Source organism: Cygnus atratus, chromosome Z, assembly GCF_013377495.2.
Source record: "Cygnus atratus isolate AKBS03 ecotype Queensland, Australia chromosome Z, CAtr_DNAZoo_HiC_assembly, whole genome shotgun sequence".
Lineage (NCBI taxonomy): Eukaryota > Metazoa > Chordata > Aves > Anseriformes > Anatidae > Cygnus > Cygnus atratus.
In genome coordinates this window covers 10,267,013-10,288,053 of record NC_066396.1, presented here as the reverse complement: position 1 = coordinate 10,288,053, position 21,041 = coordinate 10,267,013, and the positions used below count along the sequence as shown (strand labels likewise).

General features: G+C 41.1%; 1 protein-coding gene across 2 annotated transcripts in view; it reads right to left on the bottom strand.

Annotated features, from left to right (window-relative positions):
- Positions 1 to 21,041, bottom strand: part of UNC13B (unc-13 homolog B) — a 212,336-nt gene that overhangs the window by 23,846 nt on the left and 167,449 nt on the right. For both annotated transcript variants that reach the window (XM_050716466.1, XM_035563881.2), the window contains exons 26-32: positions 18,998 to 19,124; positions 13,262 to 13,358; positions 12,325 to 12,468; positions 12,090 to 12,167; positions 10,912 to 10,989; positions 3,779 to 3,867; positions 451 to 603 (exon numbers count right to left, since the gene is read on the bottom strand). In XM_050716466.1, the coding sequence (XP_050572423.1) occupies positions 451 to 603; positions 3,779 to 3,867; positions 10,912 to 10,989; positions 12,090 to 12,167; positions 12,325 to 12,468; positions 13,262 to 13,358; positions 18,998 to 19,124 (766 nt within the window). The remainder of the gene's footprint in view (positions 1 to 450; positions 604 to 3,778; positions 3,868 to 10,911; positions 10,990 to 12,089; positions 12,168 to 12,324; positions 12,469 to 13,261; positions 13,359 to 18,997; positions 19,125 to 21,041) is intronic.

The following is a 21,041-nucleotide window of genomic DNA, read 5'->3' as shown; positions in this document are numbered from 1 at the left end:
AAGTTCATTTTCTAGTCAGAATAACACTGGGTATGGCTAGAACACACATTCTTGATATGACTGTGATACCAAGCACTGCATGTATCAAGTTTGCAAGTATGTTTTGCAGTATGTTTGCTAACTGACTACAGTACAATATGTATAGGAGAAAACCACAAATTGAATATTTAGAGTTTACCGTATGCCTCAGCCTTTTCCACTACCTGATCAGCAGTGTGTTTGCTGATTGCTATAGCTGCCAGAGGGAGAAAGGGAACAGAGTGAGTTCTGGCACTGCATGAAGAGATGATACATGCCTTGAGAAAAATGCAGATATTGGAAGAAAAGCCATGAGAATTCACAGGCTGGACATCTCAAGAACTACCCAAGAACACAGAGCTATTTTTCCTTCCCCCACCATTCCCAATCTGATGTGCTGTATGTATAATGTGTATCTGAGTACTTGCTTACTTTCCATCCAGGAAATCCATCAACGGTCTCAAGACATTATCTGCATCTTGTGCAACTGTGTTTCTGGCATTAGCGGCAACATTTCCTGTCCCTTTCACTTGGCAGAGGATATCAGACATCTGCTTGACACATTCATCAATACGAGTCTGAAAGCTGGGCAGGTAAGAGAAGCAAAAACAAGATTATCAGTGGCAGAGCTATCAGCTCTCTTACATAAGGTAAAAACACTGCAAGTCCATAAACTATGCACTCAATTACATGCTCTTCCTCCCTGAAGTTTTCTGCTTACTTACCGTATTTGCTACCAAGAGGCATGCTATCTGGTTCCTTATGCACATCATTCACAGACAGCCTACCACCTCTGAACAAAAGACACATCACACTTGAGAGCAATTTGTTCGTTCAGCTTGCAAAAAGAAATGATCCTTTCCATATTTTGAGAAATTCCATTATTCTTAGCTGAAGCCACTCTGATGTGGTTTTGCTTTCTATATAGGGTGTTACACCACAAAGATTGGGATATAGTATGGAGTGATGGCACAGCACGCACACAACTCTGAGCACCTAAGAGTCAGTCGGCAACAATCTGGTTATGACCCATCATAAGCCAAGTCTTGAAGATCACAGAAACGGCGTGAAAGCAGGAACTGACTGAAACCAGTCCACTGCCATACAGTCCATGCTATACTGAAATGTCAAATACGGATGTGGGGCTCAGCTATGGAATGAGCACACTGTGCTCATTGACATGCAAGTGGCATGCAAGCCATTAAAGCACAGTTACCTTTCCATCTTTTACTGCTAAGAAGATGTTCAAAATGAAATAATACAATGGTTAAATATGATGAATAGCACAGCGGAATTGTCAACATATCGAATTCAGCGAATAAATGGAAATGCTTTGACATTTAAAAGAACAATTACTAAAAATAGGCTTTACAAGTGACATTTAGCTATCCACTAACAGCATATAAGTTTGAAACCAGGAAGAGAAACCAGTGCTAGTAGCTCAGGTAAAGATTTAAAAGCAGGGACACAGGTTTGGAAACCAGCTTTGTATCTGTGTAAGAGGCATAGACCTTTGCTTGAGTCACTAGGACATCCACGTACTGGGTCCCAGCACACAGCTCCTCCTCTCCTAAGGCTCCCACCTTCCTTTCCCACCCCATCACATCTTCCCTTTCCTGCAGTGCCACCTCTAGCCTCATGGTCTCTCTGGTTCACTTCTAACCTGCATCTCACCAGAGCAATTCCAGACAGACAATGGAGGGTTCTCTGCATGCAGCCTCCGTTTCCACTTTCCCCATTTCTAGCAGAGAGGAGTTTGCAACAATCAGTTGTGGCTACAACAACAGCAGCTTAACCAAATACATAAGCCACAAGGAAAACAGTACCAGCAATCTCCTGTACTGCTGACAGTCCCCATTCTGTTACAGGCTAATCTCACCCCACAGTTCTTCCAAATACTGCATCAGTTTTGGGACCCTGCTTCAAGATGCTGTAAACACCCAGCCAGGGGATAAAAGATAACAGAATATCTTCAAAGGTTAAAATTAATACAAGATAAAATTGTCACTAATTATGAAAAATGGTAAATCAGTTACTGTGGCAACAGGTTCACCTAAAAGCGAGGCTGATGTAGACATACAGCTTGACAGGTGCCCTTGGCAGCAGCAAGTTAAAAGACAGCCTCACTTATGCTGACAAACAGGGCACCTTGCTCCACAACTCCTGCAGGAAATTCCTTCCTTCACTCCTACAGCCTCCAAGAACAAAACGCCAGCTAGCCTTGCATGAAACATAAAGCTTTTCAAGTTTCCCTGTCTCTGCTGAAATCCTTTAAAGAAGAAAATGCTTTTGTGTCCAAACACAAGCCTCTCAGCACAAAGGTTGTAAGGCTCTCCAGATATGTGCTGTTTTTTCCCAGCTGATGCAATTATCTCACAGATGAAGCAGAGTAAGATCTGCAGTGTCAGGTGTGCACAGTGTTGTAGGAGCACTGTTTACAGACTCTGTACGGAATATTGTGGATATCTGTCTTACCTCCCACGTTTACATCCTTCAGAAGATCATATATACAGCTTATACAGTAAACTGCAGCTCTGCTTTCCATCCCCTATTACTGTTAAGGAATAAGCAAAGCATCTGAGCTGTCTGACTGGTTAAATCTCTCGCTGGCGCATTTCTCTGAAATGCTCCCTGGTATGTATGCCAATACTGAATAATCTCTTTAAATCATACTTGCAAATGTCAAGATTGTATCCTAATTGTCTTGTAGCAGTGACACCACGGAGACAGGTTTCAGATAAAACTCACTCCCTAATTACGATTTCTCACTTATTCCCTATCTAATTATGAATTTTATCAATTCAGTTCAGTTACAGTTGGAATTTCTCCATTTCTTGCTATACCATCCACTGGCAATGGGAACTCCCCACTAGCTCTGTGTGCTGAAATCCAGATAAATGATGACAAATCCCACCAGGATTTTTGGTCTTAAGTACTGCAAATCTGTGCACTGTAAGAGGCCAAGTTGGTACAATTTGCTTTATTCTCCTCACCCATGCTTCAACTACATGCCTGCATTAATCTTGTTATAAACCACAACATGAAATGAATGGGGTTTATCATGAGAAGTGGTTGGTTTTGGAGATCAGTTTGAAACTCTGTATTTCTAGATTTTGTTTAATTAACATCTTTTATAATAATTTTGTAGTGAACCATAAAGTTGAGCACATTTTTATACTCAGGTAAATTGTATCATGATTGAAAATAAAATTTAATTGCCATCTGTGACTGGCAATTCTTTAAAGAGCTCCTTCCTCGAAACACTAGGAAACACGATCCACTGCAACATCAGAACAAGTCAATCTCAAATTCTAAACTCATTTCCTTTGTATTCCAATACTCATTTAACAATCAGAAATCAGTCAACTGTTTCATACATTTAGAGCAGAACATTTAAACACAAATGTTACTTCATAAATGCTAAGCTGGAAACTGCTTTCCAAGCAATAAAAGAGCAGGCAATTCTGTTACTGACAAGCGCTACTTACAGGAAAAAAAATAATTCCATGTAATTCAAATACATTTTACAGTTGAGGGATCTCCCTGTTATATTTCTAAGCAGAGCAATACAGAATAGAGAGACTTCTAAAAACATTTCTCACTTCTTTATATGGTCTCAGTATTTGAAAGACCATGAATTTAGGACAAAAAGAAAAATGCAATGCAGTTGTTACAAGTTTCTTTTCTCTTTTTGATCTGACTGAATGAGATTAGACAAAAGAAAGGAATGCTTCAAAAACAGGGACCTCATTATACTCACCTGTTACCAAACACTGTGCTCAGCTCATCCAAAACATTGTTCAACTTCACCTGCAGCTCTTTGAGATGGTCACTTGCTTCTGCATCCAACTGTGGATGAAAGAAGAGCACTTAGCTTGAACCCAGAGGGCAGTCTGGTCTCCTTCACACTGCTCTTGTTCACTGTTGAGGCCACTCTTAAAAAGAGCAGGTGAACCATCAACAATGGACTTTGTCAGCTGGGATCCTCTCCACCACTGTCTCCTGCTGTTACAGAAGCTGTGAAATCATCAAAAGATATTTGCCCAAACAGCAGCAAGGGGTTGCCCCAGGCTCCAATACCCTCACAGTCCTCTTACTGATATTTGCAGAGTTAAGAAAGAAAGTAAATGTGAACTCCCCATGGCCAACAGCATAAGCAGGCTGAGAAATTAGCAAATACTGGGTGTTACCTTGGGCTCATGGGTCATTTCATTGCTAAGTCTAGAAGGAGATAGGACTGACTTTTTAGACTGGATGTTATTTACTTGTGTGCTTCTCTGTGCACGGTCTTGAAAGATGCTATTTCACCTTCCACCCTGCTGTCAGTATTCAAAAGTATGATTGACCCAGCCACTGCCCTCAAAAGACTGGACCCCAGCTATTCTGAAAACGTGTACACAATATAACAGCAAGAAATGTTGTGCACTGATCACTTTTGGAAAGCATCATCTCAGCTTTGAGTATTGAGCACAAACAGCTCTATTCTCACACTGATCTAGACAGCTTTTTCAATGCAACTATTCAGAGAAGACTTGACAAGAAAAAATTAAAAAGTGCCCCAAGCACTAAATGGATGCAGCTGACATGTTGGTATATGCTGTAAGAAAAGTGCTTGCTCCAGTATTACCAGCCCAATGCCATCTGTTTTTGCATTCAGCAGTGCCCTTCGTTCCCGTTGTAGCCATCATTCCAGCCTCAAAAGAGTCAATTGTGAGGAACCCGCCTCTGTGTACACATAACACCTCATGTTGAATGCTTAGGGATCATTTTCTTTGAAAAAGTAACTTGGAAGACATGTTTCTTTGTAGGCAAGCTTCTTGTAAAACAAAAACCTTCCAGAAATGTTTGCATTTGGCATTCAGAATTTCAGCCTTACCTCTAAGGCAGAGTACCTATTTACCAATGTAATGGGCTAGATGGTTAACAAACAGTTCAGATTTTTACATTTTGTCTACACATACACCTATACAGGATTTGACCATGACAGGAGCACCCGCTACTGTACTCAGCGCTGAAGACCTCTTTACATTCCTCACCGTCTGTTAGAGAAAGCTGAGACTTAAGGGATTTGGAATTTGATCCGTTCACTTTCCTTTGGAAGCTAGTGTGGAAAACTGACTCGCTATTAGGCACTTGAAACTGTGCTAATGAAACTCCTGGATCATTTAAAGAATAGGGGGGAAAAAAGCAAATGATGATTACTTAAGCCTTATAACTTTGGGCATTGCTAGCCGCAGCTATTTTTCCTTTATTAAAGTGAATTCATATTCCTATTACCTTTAGAACTCACTACAAAAACAGAGTAAAGCTAGCATAATGCCAATCAGCAGTCTTTCTAGCCAAACTTGTAGGTAACAAAAAACAAAAACAGCATCTGTTGGTGGTGGTTTGTCTTGCCCTTACATTTTCCTTCCCTTCTCGTACTATGTGGAAGGATGAGTCACAAATTGCCTGGTTCGCTATCTGTAATTAAAAGTGCTGAACAGTCTTCTGGTTTTGGTCATTTCCGGTAGGTTTGAGGCAGAACTAGTTCAGGATCCATCCAAACATTTCAAGGAACTGCTTTTCCAGTTGAAGAGAAAACAGAACAAAATGGAACAAAACAACAACAACAAGAATGAGACATGAGACACCTATTCCTCTCTGTTTGCTTCTTTATAAGCTACCAGAGGCATGTGTAACAAGGTTTGGATGTCTGAGGTCAGAAGCAACAGCTGATCGCTCTGGTTCATGAACCATGCAATTAATGACTTGTTCTACCACGAGGTGACGTGGACAGCTCACCAACAACCATAGCTTCTCCTTGCTATTATACTTGTTGATTGCAATCTCATCTTCTTGGGAACAGAAGAAAGGCTGATTGCCAGGGCTGGGACCGCAAGAAGGGACAGCTGGAGCAATGCTTTGCCAAGAGGATGAGCCCCATCATCTGTGGCCAGGAGCTGTCCCTCCTCCAGCACATCAACCCATAGCTCTCTGAGTGCAACTGGCAAGACAGTCGCGCAGGTTTAACTTCAATGTGCCCAGCCTTACCCTCATGAAGCAAAGTCCTGGTGGTAAACATTCTGGTTCAGTAATCACCAAGTTCTCTGCCATTCTAGAATGGTTGTTTTCTTCTGAGCAACTGCTACTACAAAAAGAGAAAGGAACTGCAAAGTATGTTCCTGATTGCTAATGCTTAGGTATTAACATGCTTTGACATGAAAGCAAACCTCAGAGAATTAACTGAGCATGATTTAAGTCCACTACGAAGGGGCAAGTAGGTGTGTATCACTATCTCACATACATAAATTACAGAGTCCCTGTAACACCCTGTATGACTTCAAGCTGTTCTTTGCCAATATGGTGAAGCACTGATAACAGCGCTTAAACGAAACAGTGTCTATTTTGCTGCTTAGCTAATGAATTCCTAGTCTATCAGCTACCACTGATAGCAGGAAATGCTACTTGGACTGCATGATAAAGCTGACAGGTAGCATAAAGCAGTGTTATGCAGCTGGGTCACTGACATACGTCATGGCCAGACCATTTTTATTGGGTGCCAGAGCTCAGCAGGCTTATGATCTCCATTCCGTGGGTGTATTGGAGATGATTCAGAGGAAGAAAGCTAATGAAAAGTTCCCTGTGCAAAGCACGGGACAACACCGACAGTGAGGTGGCTTCTGATATTTGAGTAAATGTTCCAATTCCAGTGGAAATAAAGGCTGACACTTACATAATTCTGTGTTTGAGACTAAATGTATGGTACAGAAGACTGAGTTGTACATAAAACAGGGAAGCAGTAACTATATCTACTTTTCAAGGAACAAAGCAGGGCCTTTTGATTTCCTGTGACAATTTGGGACTTGGTACTTCACAGAAACTGGGCCTCAAAGTCTCATCCAAGCACATTCAAAGCTGGAACATCATGTTCTCTGCTAGTTTGAAATGTGTCATTTACACTGTTATGAACTTCATTTTAGGCTGATCCTCATCTCATGGATGAAATGGAACCCATGAGCCTAAGAATTTGCTGTGATGGGTTTCCAGGTTCTCCAAGAGATGTCATTTGCTCTTCCTTGGTTTCTACACAGTGATGAAGCATGAGCAACCAGAATTGGAAGGCTCTTACGTAGCTGGAGAAACACATCTTTCTCCTTCCAGAAGGTTCAAGAAGTTAATTAATTCACATCTTAAACTCAGAGAACCTGTGAATCATCAGGTTGCTGATATCAACAACCAGAGAACCTTGCCCCATGCTCTTGTAAAAACCAGAGAAGCTTTATACAAGTTATTGGGTTCATCTGGCTTCTGCTTGAGGTTGCTGTTTCTTGTTCTGCCTCTCCAACTAGCAAGTGGGAGCTCCCTTCTGCGGAGGTAACTGTAGGGCAGTGAGCTCAGACTAAACTAAGGGGACTTGCTGCACCGAATTTTCATGTATCTTTCCATCTTCCTGCAGTGCTCAAGAGTAAGAAACCCGGAGAGCTGAATCCAGGCAAACTTTTCAAACACTAGAGTGGCCTTAGCTATGGCATATGGGAGGCTAATGAGGAGCAATCAGCAGATGCCACAAATCCTTTGAGAACATTCTTATCAAGTCTTGGCTGTTTTTAAGTTCTCCTGTAATTTATTATTCAGTTAGCTAACTTCAGATTTAAAATGTGGGCTAACCCTGGCTAAGCATTAAGAAGAGAGTTTCCCAAAGCATTAATTGTACAGCTTAGCTTGTAACTGAAGGCATGAAAATTGTATGATGACAATCTGCCACTACTCAGTAGCTAATTCTCTGGGTTCCCTAGGCAGCACTTCTCTCCAATATTCACCCTGCACACTTGACTTCAAGGCAAAAAAGTGCAGAAATGTTTTAAACTAGGCTTCTGCAGCACAACTGCTGTTTCACTGTTATGAGTTCATAACTCTCAAAAAAACTGAGCAAAATAATGGGCTACAGCAAGCAGTTTCTCACAAGCAACATGAGAAAGGCTTATTCTGGTGTCAGGGACAGCACACAGAGCATACAAGTCTGCAGGAAAACTGTAAAGGTGGGTAGAAAATGCAGGCGACATTAGATTTCAGTAAGTAATATATGAATAAATAAATGGGACCACAGTCAAGCAAATAATAGCAATTAATCTATATAGCCCATTTTAGCAAAAACCAACCCAGATTCTGTCCAGCACTCATCCCCGACTCCGCTGCCCATTATGCTTTTAAAGCCAATTATCGCTCCATAGATTCTGCCTTTCCAAAACCAGCTTCAGGAACGTATGAGAATGCTTCTGAGCCATGCTGAAGCTGTTTTGATCCTGTGAGATCAACATATGTCAGATAGGAAATGAAAGTATTAATTATAAATCCTAAAAGTCATCTGTTTCTTCCTATGAACTCAAAATAAAGGTATATACTCCTTGGGATCTCAAGTACAGAGCCAAGAGAATCACTCTGCAGAGCGGTAAGGCCCTGATGTCCTGACCTTTCTGACTAGTAATGTTCATGGACCACAAGATGTCACACATTAAACCCAGATATACTGTATAATTTTTGCCTTTTTTTTTTTTTTTTTTTTTTTTTTTTTTTTTACCTTGTGCATACTACAGCTTAAAAAAGAATGAGAGAAGTGGGGCAGAAGTAACGCTCCTCATTTGGGGTGCAGAAGGAAGGCACTATATCACTATATCTAGGAGCCAAACTACCTGAAATAGTACTGGGCAAGCACTTCTGTTTCGTGTTACAACATTACACTGCAGGGTGACTGTGGGTGAGCCCTCGCTGTAGAAGCAAGAAAATGACAGTTTTTTGGATTCACTGGCCAAAAGCCCCTAGATAGCAGAGGTATTTAAAAGCTTTCCAAAGGTGTGCAGTGCTAGTATCCTGTAGAAGAAGATGTGTCTGTGAATCACAAGCAGATGAAGTCACAAGCAGCAATAACTGACAGCAATCCCCAAGTTTTGGCTTCCCACACTACATCTAACATACCCGTTGTAGGAACAACAGAATATTTGGTACCTACTTCTCAACAACACCTCTGAGAACACAAAAAGGTGAACAATTCAAGACAACCAGGGCATAACATTACGCTATTTTCTTAATCCCCCAAGGAAGCAGTTCCTTTTTGGTTCAAGCAGTCAAGAGGACAATGTTTATATTTGCACAAGCTGTGTGATGTATAGATAAATATCAAATCTGTCACAGAAAGTAAACTGCCCCTCTTGAAGGAGAAGATATAACTCAGATGCATTTCCAGCAGCGCGTTTTTAAAGCATTCCATTTTCGAAGCAGTTGTCTCACCAGTTGACACTCACTAGGACAGGCTTAATCTGCATCAGAAAAAGGACTACTCAAACTAGGGAGACCTTGTTTACTCTAGCCAAACAAAGGATCTGGCAGATTTCAAGTCATGAAGCAAAGTACTACTTAGTCTCCAAGAGTAAAACCCCTGGGAAGAGCAAACAATTCAGGCATCTAACACAACACAATTTATTTCTGGTGATCAGTGGCAGCCTAATGAAGTGGACAAGCAGCATTTGAAAAGAAAAATTCTTTCCAAAAAACAGCTTCCAAGCACATTTGCCAGGTTTCTTCCTACGTGTTTTACTGCTCACAGTCTGTGTTCCTCTCCCCCCTACACACCTCTTTTTTTTTCCTCTCTGATTCCACACAGCAGAGGAAATAGTGGATTGATTACCTCTGTTTCACCTTACCTACCTCATGAGGAAGTTTTTAAAGGGCAGAATGCAAAGAAGAGGTTTAGGCTAGGAAAAGAAGCCAACAGTCTCACTAAATACTTCCCTCTCCCCCACACAGATACTATTTGACAGAGTATTGCGTGGTATTTTCAATCTGAATTATAAGGAAACCCTACTTAATAGCCAGCACTATAGAAAAAAGTAGCAAATTGATTTCTTAAGGGAAATTAAGTGCACTTTATAAACCACTTCATAAACATGAAATCACAAATTTATTTTTTCCTGGGACAAAAAAAAAGCCTTTATCTATTACAGTTGGGAGCATATCATTTTATTTCTTGATGTAATGCTAAGAAATTAGGATTGTTGAGAACCTTGCAGTTTCCTTTGCATCATGGGGTAGATCTTTTTATAGAGATTTTTGCCACTTCATAGAATTCTGCCACTAAGCACAAGAAAGATTTGTAACAGCAGTACAAACAAAAACTAAACTGCCCATCAAAGTGGATTTTTCTCTTGGCATACAGATCATAGCACAGGTTCTACCACAACACAACAAAAGAAAATGCACTTAGTCTTAGAAAACTAATTTTTCCTAACATCAGTATCAGCAGCCTTTTCTCCATCTTCCTGAGTCTTGAAAAGCAATGAAAAAGAAAAAAAATACACAGATTATATCAAAACAGAAACAGTGACTTGGGGGAGAAAATCCTTATTTCTGTAAAAATGGCTATCTCAGAACAAAGAACAAAAACTAAGAACTGTATCTGTATTCATGAACACATCCAAGTATCCAGCAAAGCGTGAGTAGAGCTCATATATTTGCATGTCTGCAATATATTAGATATTGGACATTTAATGCAAAAGACACTGTCCCACTTTTATATGCCATGTAAAAGGTCTTAATGTCAACAGTTCTCAGACCTGTGCGTCTTCCTTCAGAATTGAGAAACCACCAGCCATGCCTACATCCAGCCCACATGAGCACAGTACATATCCTTTTTTTTCCCTCCTCTATACTATTCCATACTTCGAAACACATGCTCCTGCATCTTGTGATAAATTTAGTTGAAAAGTCTTCAGACATGGCTGCCCCCTCACGCTTGTGGAAGTGCCAGGTGTCACAGGGCTCTCCCTGTGACTACAGCCTGCAAGTACTGGTATGACGCAAATTAGCTACTAACAGTGCAGTAGGAATGAGTAATGCTCGGTCTCTTAGCGCTCTTACCTCTTTACCACCCATAGCTTCAAACATCTTCTCTAGCTGCACTCTCAGTTGCTGGATGTTATTCATCAGGATGCAGGGCTGACGGGACAAAAGCAGGTGCCTGTTACTGCTCAGGATGGCAACACATTTTCATGGGTGGTACAGTCTGTGTCTCAACACTCTCCCTCAAGTACCACCAGATCTCACAGATTCTCACAGTCAAACAGGAAAAAAAAAAAAAACAAAACAGATCAGGGAGCTCTTCACCATTGTACCCTTCTCCACAGTTTTACCACAAAAAGAATCAGTGCCAGGACAAAGTCCAACTCTCTCTGCAGCTCCTGCCGTGTTCTACAAGAGTCCCAGCTTTGTTGCCTTTGGCCTCTTAATGCTGTACTGCACTATCCTGAGTGGTGTAAATCCCAGATCAGAAGGGGGAACTGCCAGCCAGAGCTGCATTCAGAGACACATGTGAGTTCTGCAAGGACAAGACTAAGAGCAACAGTCAAGGGCAGCTTGAGCAACTCTCTTCCCTCTGCAGTTTCATTTCCCAAGACAGATGGGTGAGATAGGAAAAAAAGTATGGGACAGACCCATGGTTCAAAAATGGATGCTTTTTTCATTTGTTTGTTGTTGGCTTTTTTTTTTCATAGAATCATAGAATATCCCAAGTTGGAAGGGACCCATAAGGATCACTGAGTCCAACTCCTGGCACCACACAGGTCTGCCCAAAAATTCAGACCATTTTTAAATTTAATATCCTGAATTTTACTTATTTTAGGATTAAACAGTAAGATAATTTCATGGATACATCAGTAAACCAAGAGTGCTGCTGTGTAACAGACCTAGAGGGCAACCCGTGTCCTTGTGCCTTTTTCTCCCCCTCCTTTTCTTCCTAAATCACCTCTGTGATGTATGACCCAGACAGACAGACTAGAAGTTAATTTCATTTGGACCTGACAGCCTCCAAGCCCTGCAAATCACCTTCTCAACCTAGTTTTATTTTATGGCCAAGCCAGAACTCAATCCACAAATGCCTAGAAATGATGATAAAAATCAATACTGAAAATATTTACACTGTAAACACAGTCAGGCACAATGCAAGAAAAGTAACCTTTTTTTTTTTTTTTTTTTTTTTTTTTTAAATTGTGATAATTATGTGAATCCCCAGAATGGAAGTGAAATTCAGCTGGACTCACCAGTTTCTCCTTGGAACAGTAGGACTGAAAGCTCTTGGACAGGATGTCAGCATACTGCATCAGCACTTTCCCAATAGTCTGCAAAGACAATATGTGAGTACTGTTACTTGTCCTCTAGCAAAACAGAAAATCTCCAGGAAATAACACCAAAGCCAAAGACCACAGTTCTTCTAAACATCATACTGTTTTGCATTCCACTACATGCAGACAAACAGCTGGATGATGAGGGTATTACCTTAGCAAACCTCCTGTTATAATGAGCAACAATGACAGGATCTGGGCACTCCAGCTTCTTAATGATCTCAAAGCTCTGATTGAGTTGGGTGAAGACATCCACCACTGAGCAAGAGAACAGAGCATGCTCGGATGTTTGCTGGAACTAAAACAGAAGTACAAAGAGTCATTCTCAAATGGGAAGATCTGAAATGCACACCTTTCATGCAGGTCTCAGTCATCTTTAGAGCTGGAGACGGGACAACTATACCAAAACCCACTCCTTCCTCAGAATTAGGCAAAAGCTCTCCAAAGGAACTAAATAGCCAACTCTGTTGCGGCTACAGTTCACCACCCTTCACCAACTACAACATGACAAGCATTAAGGAAATGTAGCATGATGCTGGAAACATTATTGAGATACGTGGCTTGCCTGTCAGTTAACAAGGAAAGGGGAGTGAAGAACTTTTTAAGACTGTCTTAAAATTGAGACATTAAAGAGAATGCTTATATTATTAACATCACAGTCTACAGTGCCAACAATCACTAAAACTGAAAGGCTCTTACTTTCCATTGGGAACACTCAGCAAACTAAGAATAAGATTACTCCATCTAAGGATTAAGGTCACATTCTCACTGCATGGCTAAATACACGCAAAGTGCCTTACATTTCTATTGAATAACTCACAAACACATGGAGAAGAGAGAACACCAAGCCACTGGTTGACAAATTAACAGCAGCAGAACAGAACAGACATACATGAATGATATGCACCTTACACAACAACGCTCTAACCCATATAGGAAAGTCCTAAAATAAACAAGTTCTCCCAAATGTTCAGCATGCAAAAAGGGCTGTGTCATCCATTTGTGTGACAGCTGAATTTACTGTGTTGCTATTTGGTTCTGGGCACTGAAGCATGCAGCACGAAGTCCTCCACTCAGAGACACCTACATACCCCATCTTTTTTATCTCTCTCCAGAGCACCATGCAGGAATTCTAAGGAAACATCTTCATTTTCATCCAGCCACTGCATCACAAACTGCTCAAACCACCTGCACGAGGAACATGAAAGACAGGAAGTTACAGCAAGAAACACAGCATTCCAAACAGACCTCACCCCAGCGACAGGCCCATCCCTGCACTACCCAGTAGATGTTTAGGTAAACTAAATGCCCTCAGAATAACATTTGCCCTTCCTCATCCTCCAATATTACTGTCACACAGCAGTGCTGTTTCAGCAACCCTTGTGAAAGCTTGCTGCTGCTAGTTGTCTGAATACTGTTATCTATGTGTACAGCCAAAGCTCCCCCACAGATCTGCACACGAACTACCCATGAGCAGGGCCTGTACCATCACTTGGGCTGGACCAGCACAAAGATAACCCAGCCTCTGCAGACTGCTTGTCCTGTGCTGTTTTTGCCTTTCTCCCCTTTCTTCTTTCTTGCTACCTTCCCTTCATTTTCCCCCTTAGTACCTCCATTAACATTTCATCACCTCATAGTACTTCTATTGTATTTTTTCCCTTTCACCCAGGTGCCAGACAGGACAAGGGAGATGTCTATGTCCCCTGTCTGTATGTGCCAAAAGAAACAGCACACTGTCCTGCTGCCCATTCAGGTCTGCCATCTTTCACAGGAGATATGTGAAGGAGTATAAAGAGAGGAAAAGAGTCTGTTTTCCAGGGCCCTTCAGCTATTTTATCCCTAGATACAGACATACTTCTGGACTGCCACAAGGGAGAAGTTTTCTCCACCTTAGTGCTGCTCCCCCCTTCCCCACTCATTCTCTAGAGCATCCTCCCATTTCCTTGGCCTGCTGACTGCACTGTGAGGACGTTTAAGATTATCTTCAGGTGATAGCACATCACATCCTCCAGGTCTTGCAGGAAGCCAGCCAGCCCTGTAAAGCAGCTTTTTGCTGTTTTTATTTTAAAGAAGTACAAACTTAGTTCATGCTAAAAGTGCTAGACCAACAGCCTTGGAGCAAAGTAGAGTCCTCAAAGCATGCAAGTTCTAGAAGTAGGACAGCAAAGTTTGTCTCTCCTCCCTCTCCTTACTTGGGAGAATAAGCTAAATGGTAGACCACATTTCAAGAAGCTACTGAAACAGCCACTGCTGTGTCTTAGGGAGATGCCTTAAATGAAATGGCATCTGGAAGTACAAAGTACACTGGACAAAAGGCTTCTATGCAATCCCACCTTGGCTAAAATAAACAGGCAAGGTGAGAAGTAGCTTCAGCAATAGGATCTTAGAGCTGGTCATGCCTCTGTTCTCTGTTCTGTGGGACATAACCACGTAGCACAAGTGAGATGTTATTTTCCTGTCCGTGTTTAAGCGACAACATAACACCTATGACTTTATTTAAATGTCTGTCTAGGATTCGATGTGTGCAACTGCAGCTGAAGCAAATCTTAATTTCAAATATTACTAAACAGCATTCACAAATAAGGGAAAAAATGCCCATGCGTGATTTCAGTCCACACAAATGATTTTTATATAAGCTTCACAGAAAATAACCTCCTCTTAACAAGCAGCTGTGTTCATGCACATGGTGATAATTATGGGCTGAGTTTTCAAAGAACATGAAAGCATGTGCCAGACATGAGAGGGAGATCAAGAGCAAATTCACAGACAGAGCATACTAGATAGCCTTAAATGCTCTCTACACTTTGAAATATAAAGCACATCAATGCTAATATTGGAAACTGTAACAGGCAGTGTTAAATGCCAACAGCAACCTGTCTGTGCAGCCTTATTTATTGTAGACAGTGAAAGTTGAACACTGTCATAGACATATGCACTTCCCATGTTCTTGAAAACTTCCTTTTAAATGGAAGTTCATGCTTCTAAAAATCAGCATATTTGGAATTTTGCTGCAATTTTCTTGCACTTTCCACATTTCACTTTTAATTACTTTAATCACTTTTAATTATTTTAAATTTTTGAAACTACAGATTAATCCTTAAAAAAGAACTAGGGCAGTTTACAAGGAAGCAACTACCCATCTTCCACCTCTTTCAGAGCTCTAAGACTGCAAGTCGCTGCTTCACACATCATCGATCAACGTACAGAAAATTACTTGTTTGTGCCAGAAGCCACAATTTTGGCTCTGAGAAGTAGAACTACTTCCTATCATTCATCCTTGGTTATTGCACCACATCTATAAGAAATGGCCATTCAGTGTTGAAAACAGTCATTGCACATTTTTATGGCTACCATATGTTGATATATAATTGCATGAATTGCATAGGTATTTTACTGTCTCACCAAAATGTCTAGACAAAGATGGTAAGGAAAAAGGTCCTGTTCATTGGGGTGGTTTTTTACACTTAAAAAAAAATCATTAAGTCCAGGAAGAGGTTTAATATGAATGTTAAAGTGCAAAGTGAATCACTCAGCTCAGGTTAGGAAATCTGTAACTACATTTGCAAAGCCAGCCTCAACTTTGTCCTTTGTTGGCTAGCAGTAAAGCACAAAAAGATATACATCATCTAATAAATACTTTTAGTCTCTGGGCACATTCAGGACCAAAATGTCCTTTGAGCTGTAACACAAACTTGGAGTTATCTTAGGTCAAGCATCCCTTACAGTGTTTTACTATTAAAAACTATTTACTGTTCTAAGGCTGTTGAGCAAGTGTGGGACTTTGGGGACTACAAGGGCAACATATCCAAAACGATATTCAAAATAATCTACCACAGAAACTAATAAAAATAATTTGATTTCATGCAGAAATAGCTTCAAAATGTTGTTACACAGCATATATCTTCCTCTTGTCTGCTTCAATTATTGATCTAGAAGCAAACGTTGTAATGACTCACACACCAGCACACAAGGCAGAGGCTTGTGGTGCTGTTTCAGAGACATTCTGTGCTTGCAGGGGTCAGCACAGCATGGCTTGCGTTGGCACAGCCAACATCTCCGAACGATGTTAGAACAGAAAACCCCTCACTCCTGCCTGCAGGGAAAGGCAGAGGTGCTTTGCGACTAAATGAAAGTTTGCCTGTTGGTTGCACAATAGAAACATAATACAAAAGGCTCCAATTTCAGCTTGGCCTTGAGCCTGGCTCCTGTGGTATTAGGCTTCACAGGTGAATTAATCTTGTTCATGTGTTGTGCTAATGTACGTGGGTACCAAATGAATATTCAGTGGGCTTTGACAAGCACAGAGGCAAGAAGGTAGGCAGGCATGCAAAGAGTTGGAGAAGAAAATACTGTTTAATAAAGTGAGCCAGAAGAGTAAAACAGAATTTCAAAGGCAAGAATGCTTTCCCCACTTCTTTACATACCTAAAAGGCTAGTGATTTTATTTTTAATTTTTACAGAAACTGACGCTTTACAGCTTTTATCTGGCAGCTAAAAACAGAGCAAGTTTTGAAGATCCACTCTCAGCTGTGTTGCTACTTCATTTTCAGAAACTGCTGCTGAATTTCAGAAAATAAAGGGAACATAAAAACTTCAATACTTTGGAGCCTTCACCTTATTCAATCGTATCCCAAGGCTACGAGAAATATGGTTTTGTGTAGTTCCAACAAGAAAGGCAAGTTTGTGGATAGCCTCTTGCCTGTTAATAAGATAAGCATCTCTGCTATTTTCTGGACAGAGGCAATTTATTTTCATATGAGTTTACTGATGGGCAAACTTGATGCATGGACTCCTCTGTTTAAGGAAGTTTCAAGACCGTTTAAGTAAGCTTAAGGAAGCCCTTTTTTGTTATATAGGCAATGGAGCACTGGCACATTTTGCCCAGAGAGGCTGTGGAGTCTCCTTCCTTGGTGATCTTCAAAAGCCACCTGGACTGGTCCTGGGCAACCTGCTCCGGGTGTCCCTGCTTGAGCAGGGGTTGGACCAGATGGACCCAGAGGTCCCTTCCAACCTCAGCCATTCTGTGAGTCTGTGAAGACCAAAAATATTTGGATGAAGCAAATTAAAGTGTTGCTGTAATTGATATGAAGGGTGTATGTAGAAATAGGTGAAGGCCATGGTTGAAATAAACATCATTTGTGCCTGATAACGTGTCTATTTTTCTAAGATTAAGTGAGATGTACTAAGATGTAAGCGTGAAGTAACAAGGAAAGCCAGTGGCTGTAAATGAGCTCCAGTGCTCATACACACAAAAGCCAGCAGAGCAGAACAGTTTGCAAAAGACAGCAAAACGAAACTGAACATCATTATCCTGATTACACACGAGCAAAAAGGGATTAAGAATATGTAATGGTTTGCCTAACACTGCACTGATTCAGAGGCACAAAGAGAACCAGGCTTCTGAGATTGTCGCTCCTGCACCCTATTCACTGAATGAATGCCTCTCACTGACCTGATTTGTTAAGCAAGGCCCATGGTCCAAGCTGAGCAATTACACCAACTGTCTCAAGTCTTATTAGCATGCAGATAACACAAGGCTTGTGCGCAGTGGAGGACGGGAAGAGTATTCAAAATGCCAGACTGGAAACACAGTCCAAGCAAGATGTTTTTCCAAGAGGTGCAAATGCAAAGTGCTGCATTTGGACAGCAGTAAACAGACATATGCTAGATGGTAGGACAGGTAGGTAGGACACTGTCAAGGGTGCCTGGGGGCTGGCTTGTGACCCACTGGAAACATCACTGGTTGACAATATCACTGAAGAAAGAAAGAGGCTGCTATCATCCCAGTGTGCTGGAGCAGAACACTGTCTGCAAGGCAAGGCCTAGATGAAACATCAATGTCTAAGTCTAGGTGTTTTACGTCCAGACAGACCAGCTGGAGAGATGTGAGTAAACCTTACTTAGAAGGAAAGGTAGGAACAAATGGGAACAGGCAACAGACTGGGAAGGGACATGAGAAGAACAGAGGCCTCTTGTAAAACAGGAACAATTTCTTCTCCATGCCCAGGCTAGTAGGACAGGATATAATAAGCTCCAACTGAAGCAAGGAAGATATAGAGGGGAAGAAGGTCAAGTGTGTTAAACCCCCAAATCCCAGTGGAGGCATAACAGTGATGTGGAGCTATCAAGCTTCTGAAAACCAGTTAGACAAACACTGGTCAGAAACAACCTATCTGCTTCTGCCTTAGGCCAGGGAAGGACTTTGGTTACAGTATTCTCACCAGGTTGATCAGACAACTTTTCAGGCTCAAATTTTCTTTAGGCCTGAAACCTATTGCTTTTTTTTTTTTTTTTTTTTTTTTTCAAATTTGCAAACAATTGCTTAGAGCTTAAGAGCAAGAGCTTATTTGACATTTCTAACTAACTCACCTGGTCCTGTCAGAAACCAAAAACATTATCTTTACTTACAAATTCTGGTGTGTGTGTGAACGCATGACATGTCCATACACAGATACATAGACATTCATACAGATACAGTTATATTTACTAACACAAGAACATAAGCACCCATCTAGAATTCTGCTGTTCAAGAATCTACCAAAGCCCACACTGCAAGCACAAAAAACACATGGTTTAAAAGACTGCCTATGCCACTGCTAAACTTTGAGATCTTTGGATGACACTGTACAATAAGGGATTGAATTGTGTCAGGTACAGGGCCACAGAACACCAGAGGGAACAAAGATGCACATAAACATAGAAAATAAGCAGCAAAGAAATGTTGTATTTATATAAAGGCAGCCACAGGAGAACCAACTGAATACCCTCAAGATAACCCAAAGGAGAGGGATAGTGAGGATTTACTACAGGAGACACAATACACTCACGCTGGATATTCAGGCACTTTTCCCTTGAAGGCAGGCAGATCACGAACATATTCGTTGTACAGCCACTTCACTTTGAAGTGTAAATTCATATAGTCTGCACTTTTACACAGTCTGTGTTTCTCATGCTCTGCAAGGAAGGAAAAAATCAGTTAGGTCTGAATTTACCACCACCAATGCATCAGGCAGAGGAAAGCCTTATAAAGCACGTCAACAGCATTCATTGGTTTTGAGGGTGAAGCATCTAAAGAGCCACAAAATCTTCACAACACAGGATATTGGCAGTAAGCAGAGGTTCTCAGTGGTTGACAGGTGGGGCTCTGGAGTCCATTTTTGTGGTTCCAATTCGTACTTCCAATTGTTGAATACTTTTTGGTTGTCAAGGAAATAAAAAGAGAGCAGTCTTTCACAGCCCTTCCATTTAGCATATGACAGTCCAGATTTCATCTACTGCAGTAAATAAATCCAGAAAAGTGAAACTGTTCATTCTTGGATATAAACAAAGGCAATACAAATATATTACACCACATTCCCTAAGAGACAATAGTAGAAAAAATCAAGTTCTTTATAGAGTTTGAACACATCAATCACAAGCAAGTTTAGACCAGTTGTGAAGTTTTACACAAGTCCTCTCTCCAAGTATTTTCACTAAAGCACTGAAACACCCACCCTGCCCAACTTTCACTTGCAATGTGAAGACTGAGAAACAGTAGATATGAGGTCAGTGGTCACTGGAACAACTTCGATATCAGCTTTACCTATAACCAAATTCTCAACGATGCAAGTAGAGTTGTAGGAATAGCCTTTTCCTTTCCTGTACCACAAAAAAGGAAACACGTAGCCAGAAATATTCCATTTCACATCCCAAACAGGGCAGCAAATTGTTCTCTGGTATCATAAAAAGCTCCCAGGATGGTCATAGCATGTTATTTCATTTCCATGCATCCTGCTGAGAGCTTGTACAGACAGCTTCTCACCACCAGCTTGGTCTCAAGTAGTTACCATAATTTTACCTTGCACTTCACATACAGGTTACCTTCCTGCAACAAACGCATTTGAATCCTGTCTACATGACCCAGAAGACTTTATTTACTCTTAAGCAGCACATGGATTGCCTGCACTTGCACATTACTGTGCATGAAAAACATCATCACTATGTGTATGGCAGGTTAGCAAGTCAACTGCTAAGGCCTTTAGCACACAAGAAACTACACAAGCTGGAGCCTTCTCTGACCCCAGTTTGGAGAAATTAAATCAGTTCCCTTCTGAAAGAGAAGTGCCTTGCTAATACTTACTGTCTTCCTGAGTGCAGTCCACTGAAGCAACCCATATATACCTAGGTGAGCTGAGCCTCTTCCTCTTGCCAGTTCACATTGTCTTTGTACCCAGGTTACGTCTGGACAATACAGTTCTTCGCTGGGTAATGCACATACCTCCACAAAGCAACCCTTTTTGCACATACCTTCACTGCTAAAGCACTTGCCATATTCAGACCTACATTTCGCAGAAATCATCTGCTTGGACTACCACTCTCCTTTCTCTCTCACAGGAAAGGAACATATGCTCCGCATCTTTGCTCTCAAGGACCTTCACAGCGTATATCCACACTACCATCTTTCAGCTGTTGACTCCCACCCCTGATCAGCCCACAATTCCCATTTTTAACCTACTTGTTAAGTTTCCCAAAAGCACCCCCAGGCTTCCTCCATGTCACCCCTCATGTACTTACAGGCAGCTTTTTGTGTGGGTACCCAATAAAAGTCTTTAAGGACATCACTGCTAATATGTGCAAACAGGATCTAACTATGTTAAAAAGTGTAAGTCTCTCAACTTCTAATGGCTTTAATCTAGTACCTTGGTGCAAGTATCCAGTAAGTGGGTAAGAATATGTGAACAATACATGCTAAAGACATTTATCATCAGAACACATGCTTTAATGATATATCATGGTCACAGCTTCCTAAGCAGCTACCTGACAGACAAACTTATCTTACAATATTTTCATGTATATGTGAATTCTTGCAGCTATTTCAAAACATTAAAAAAA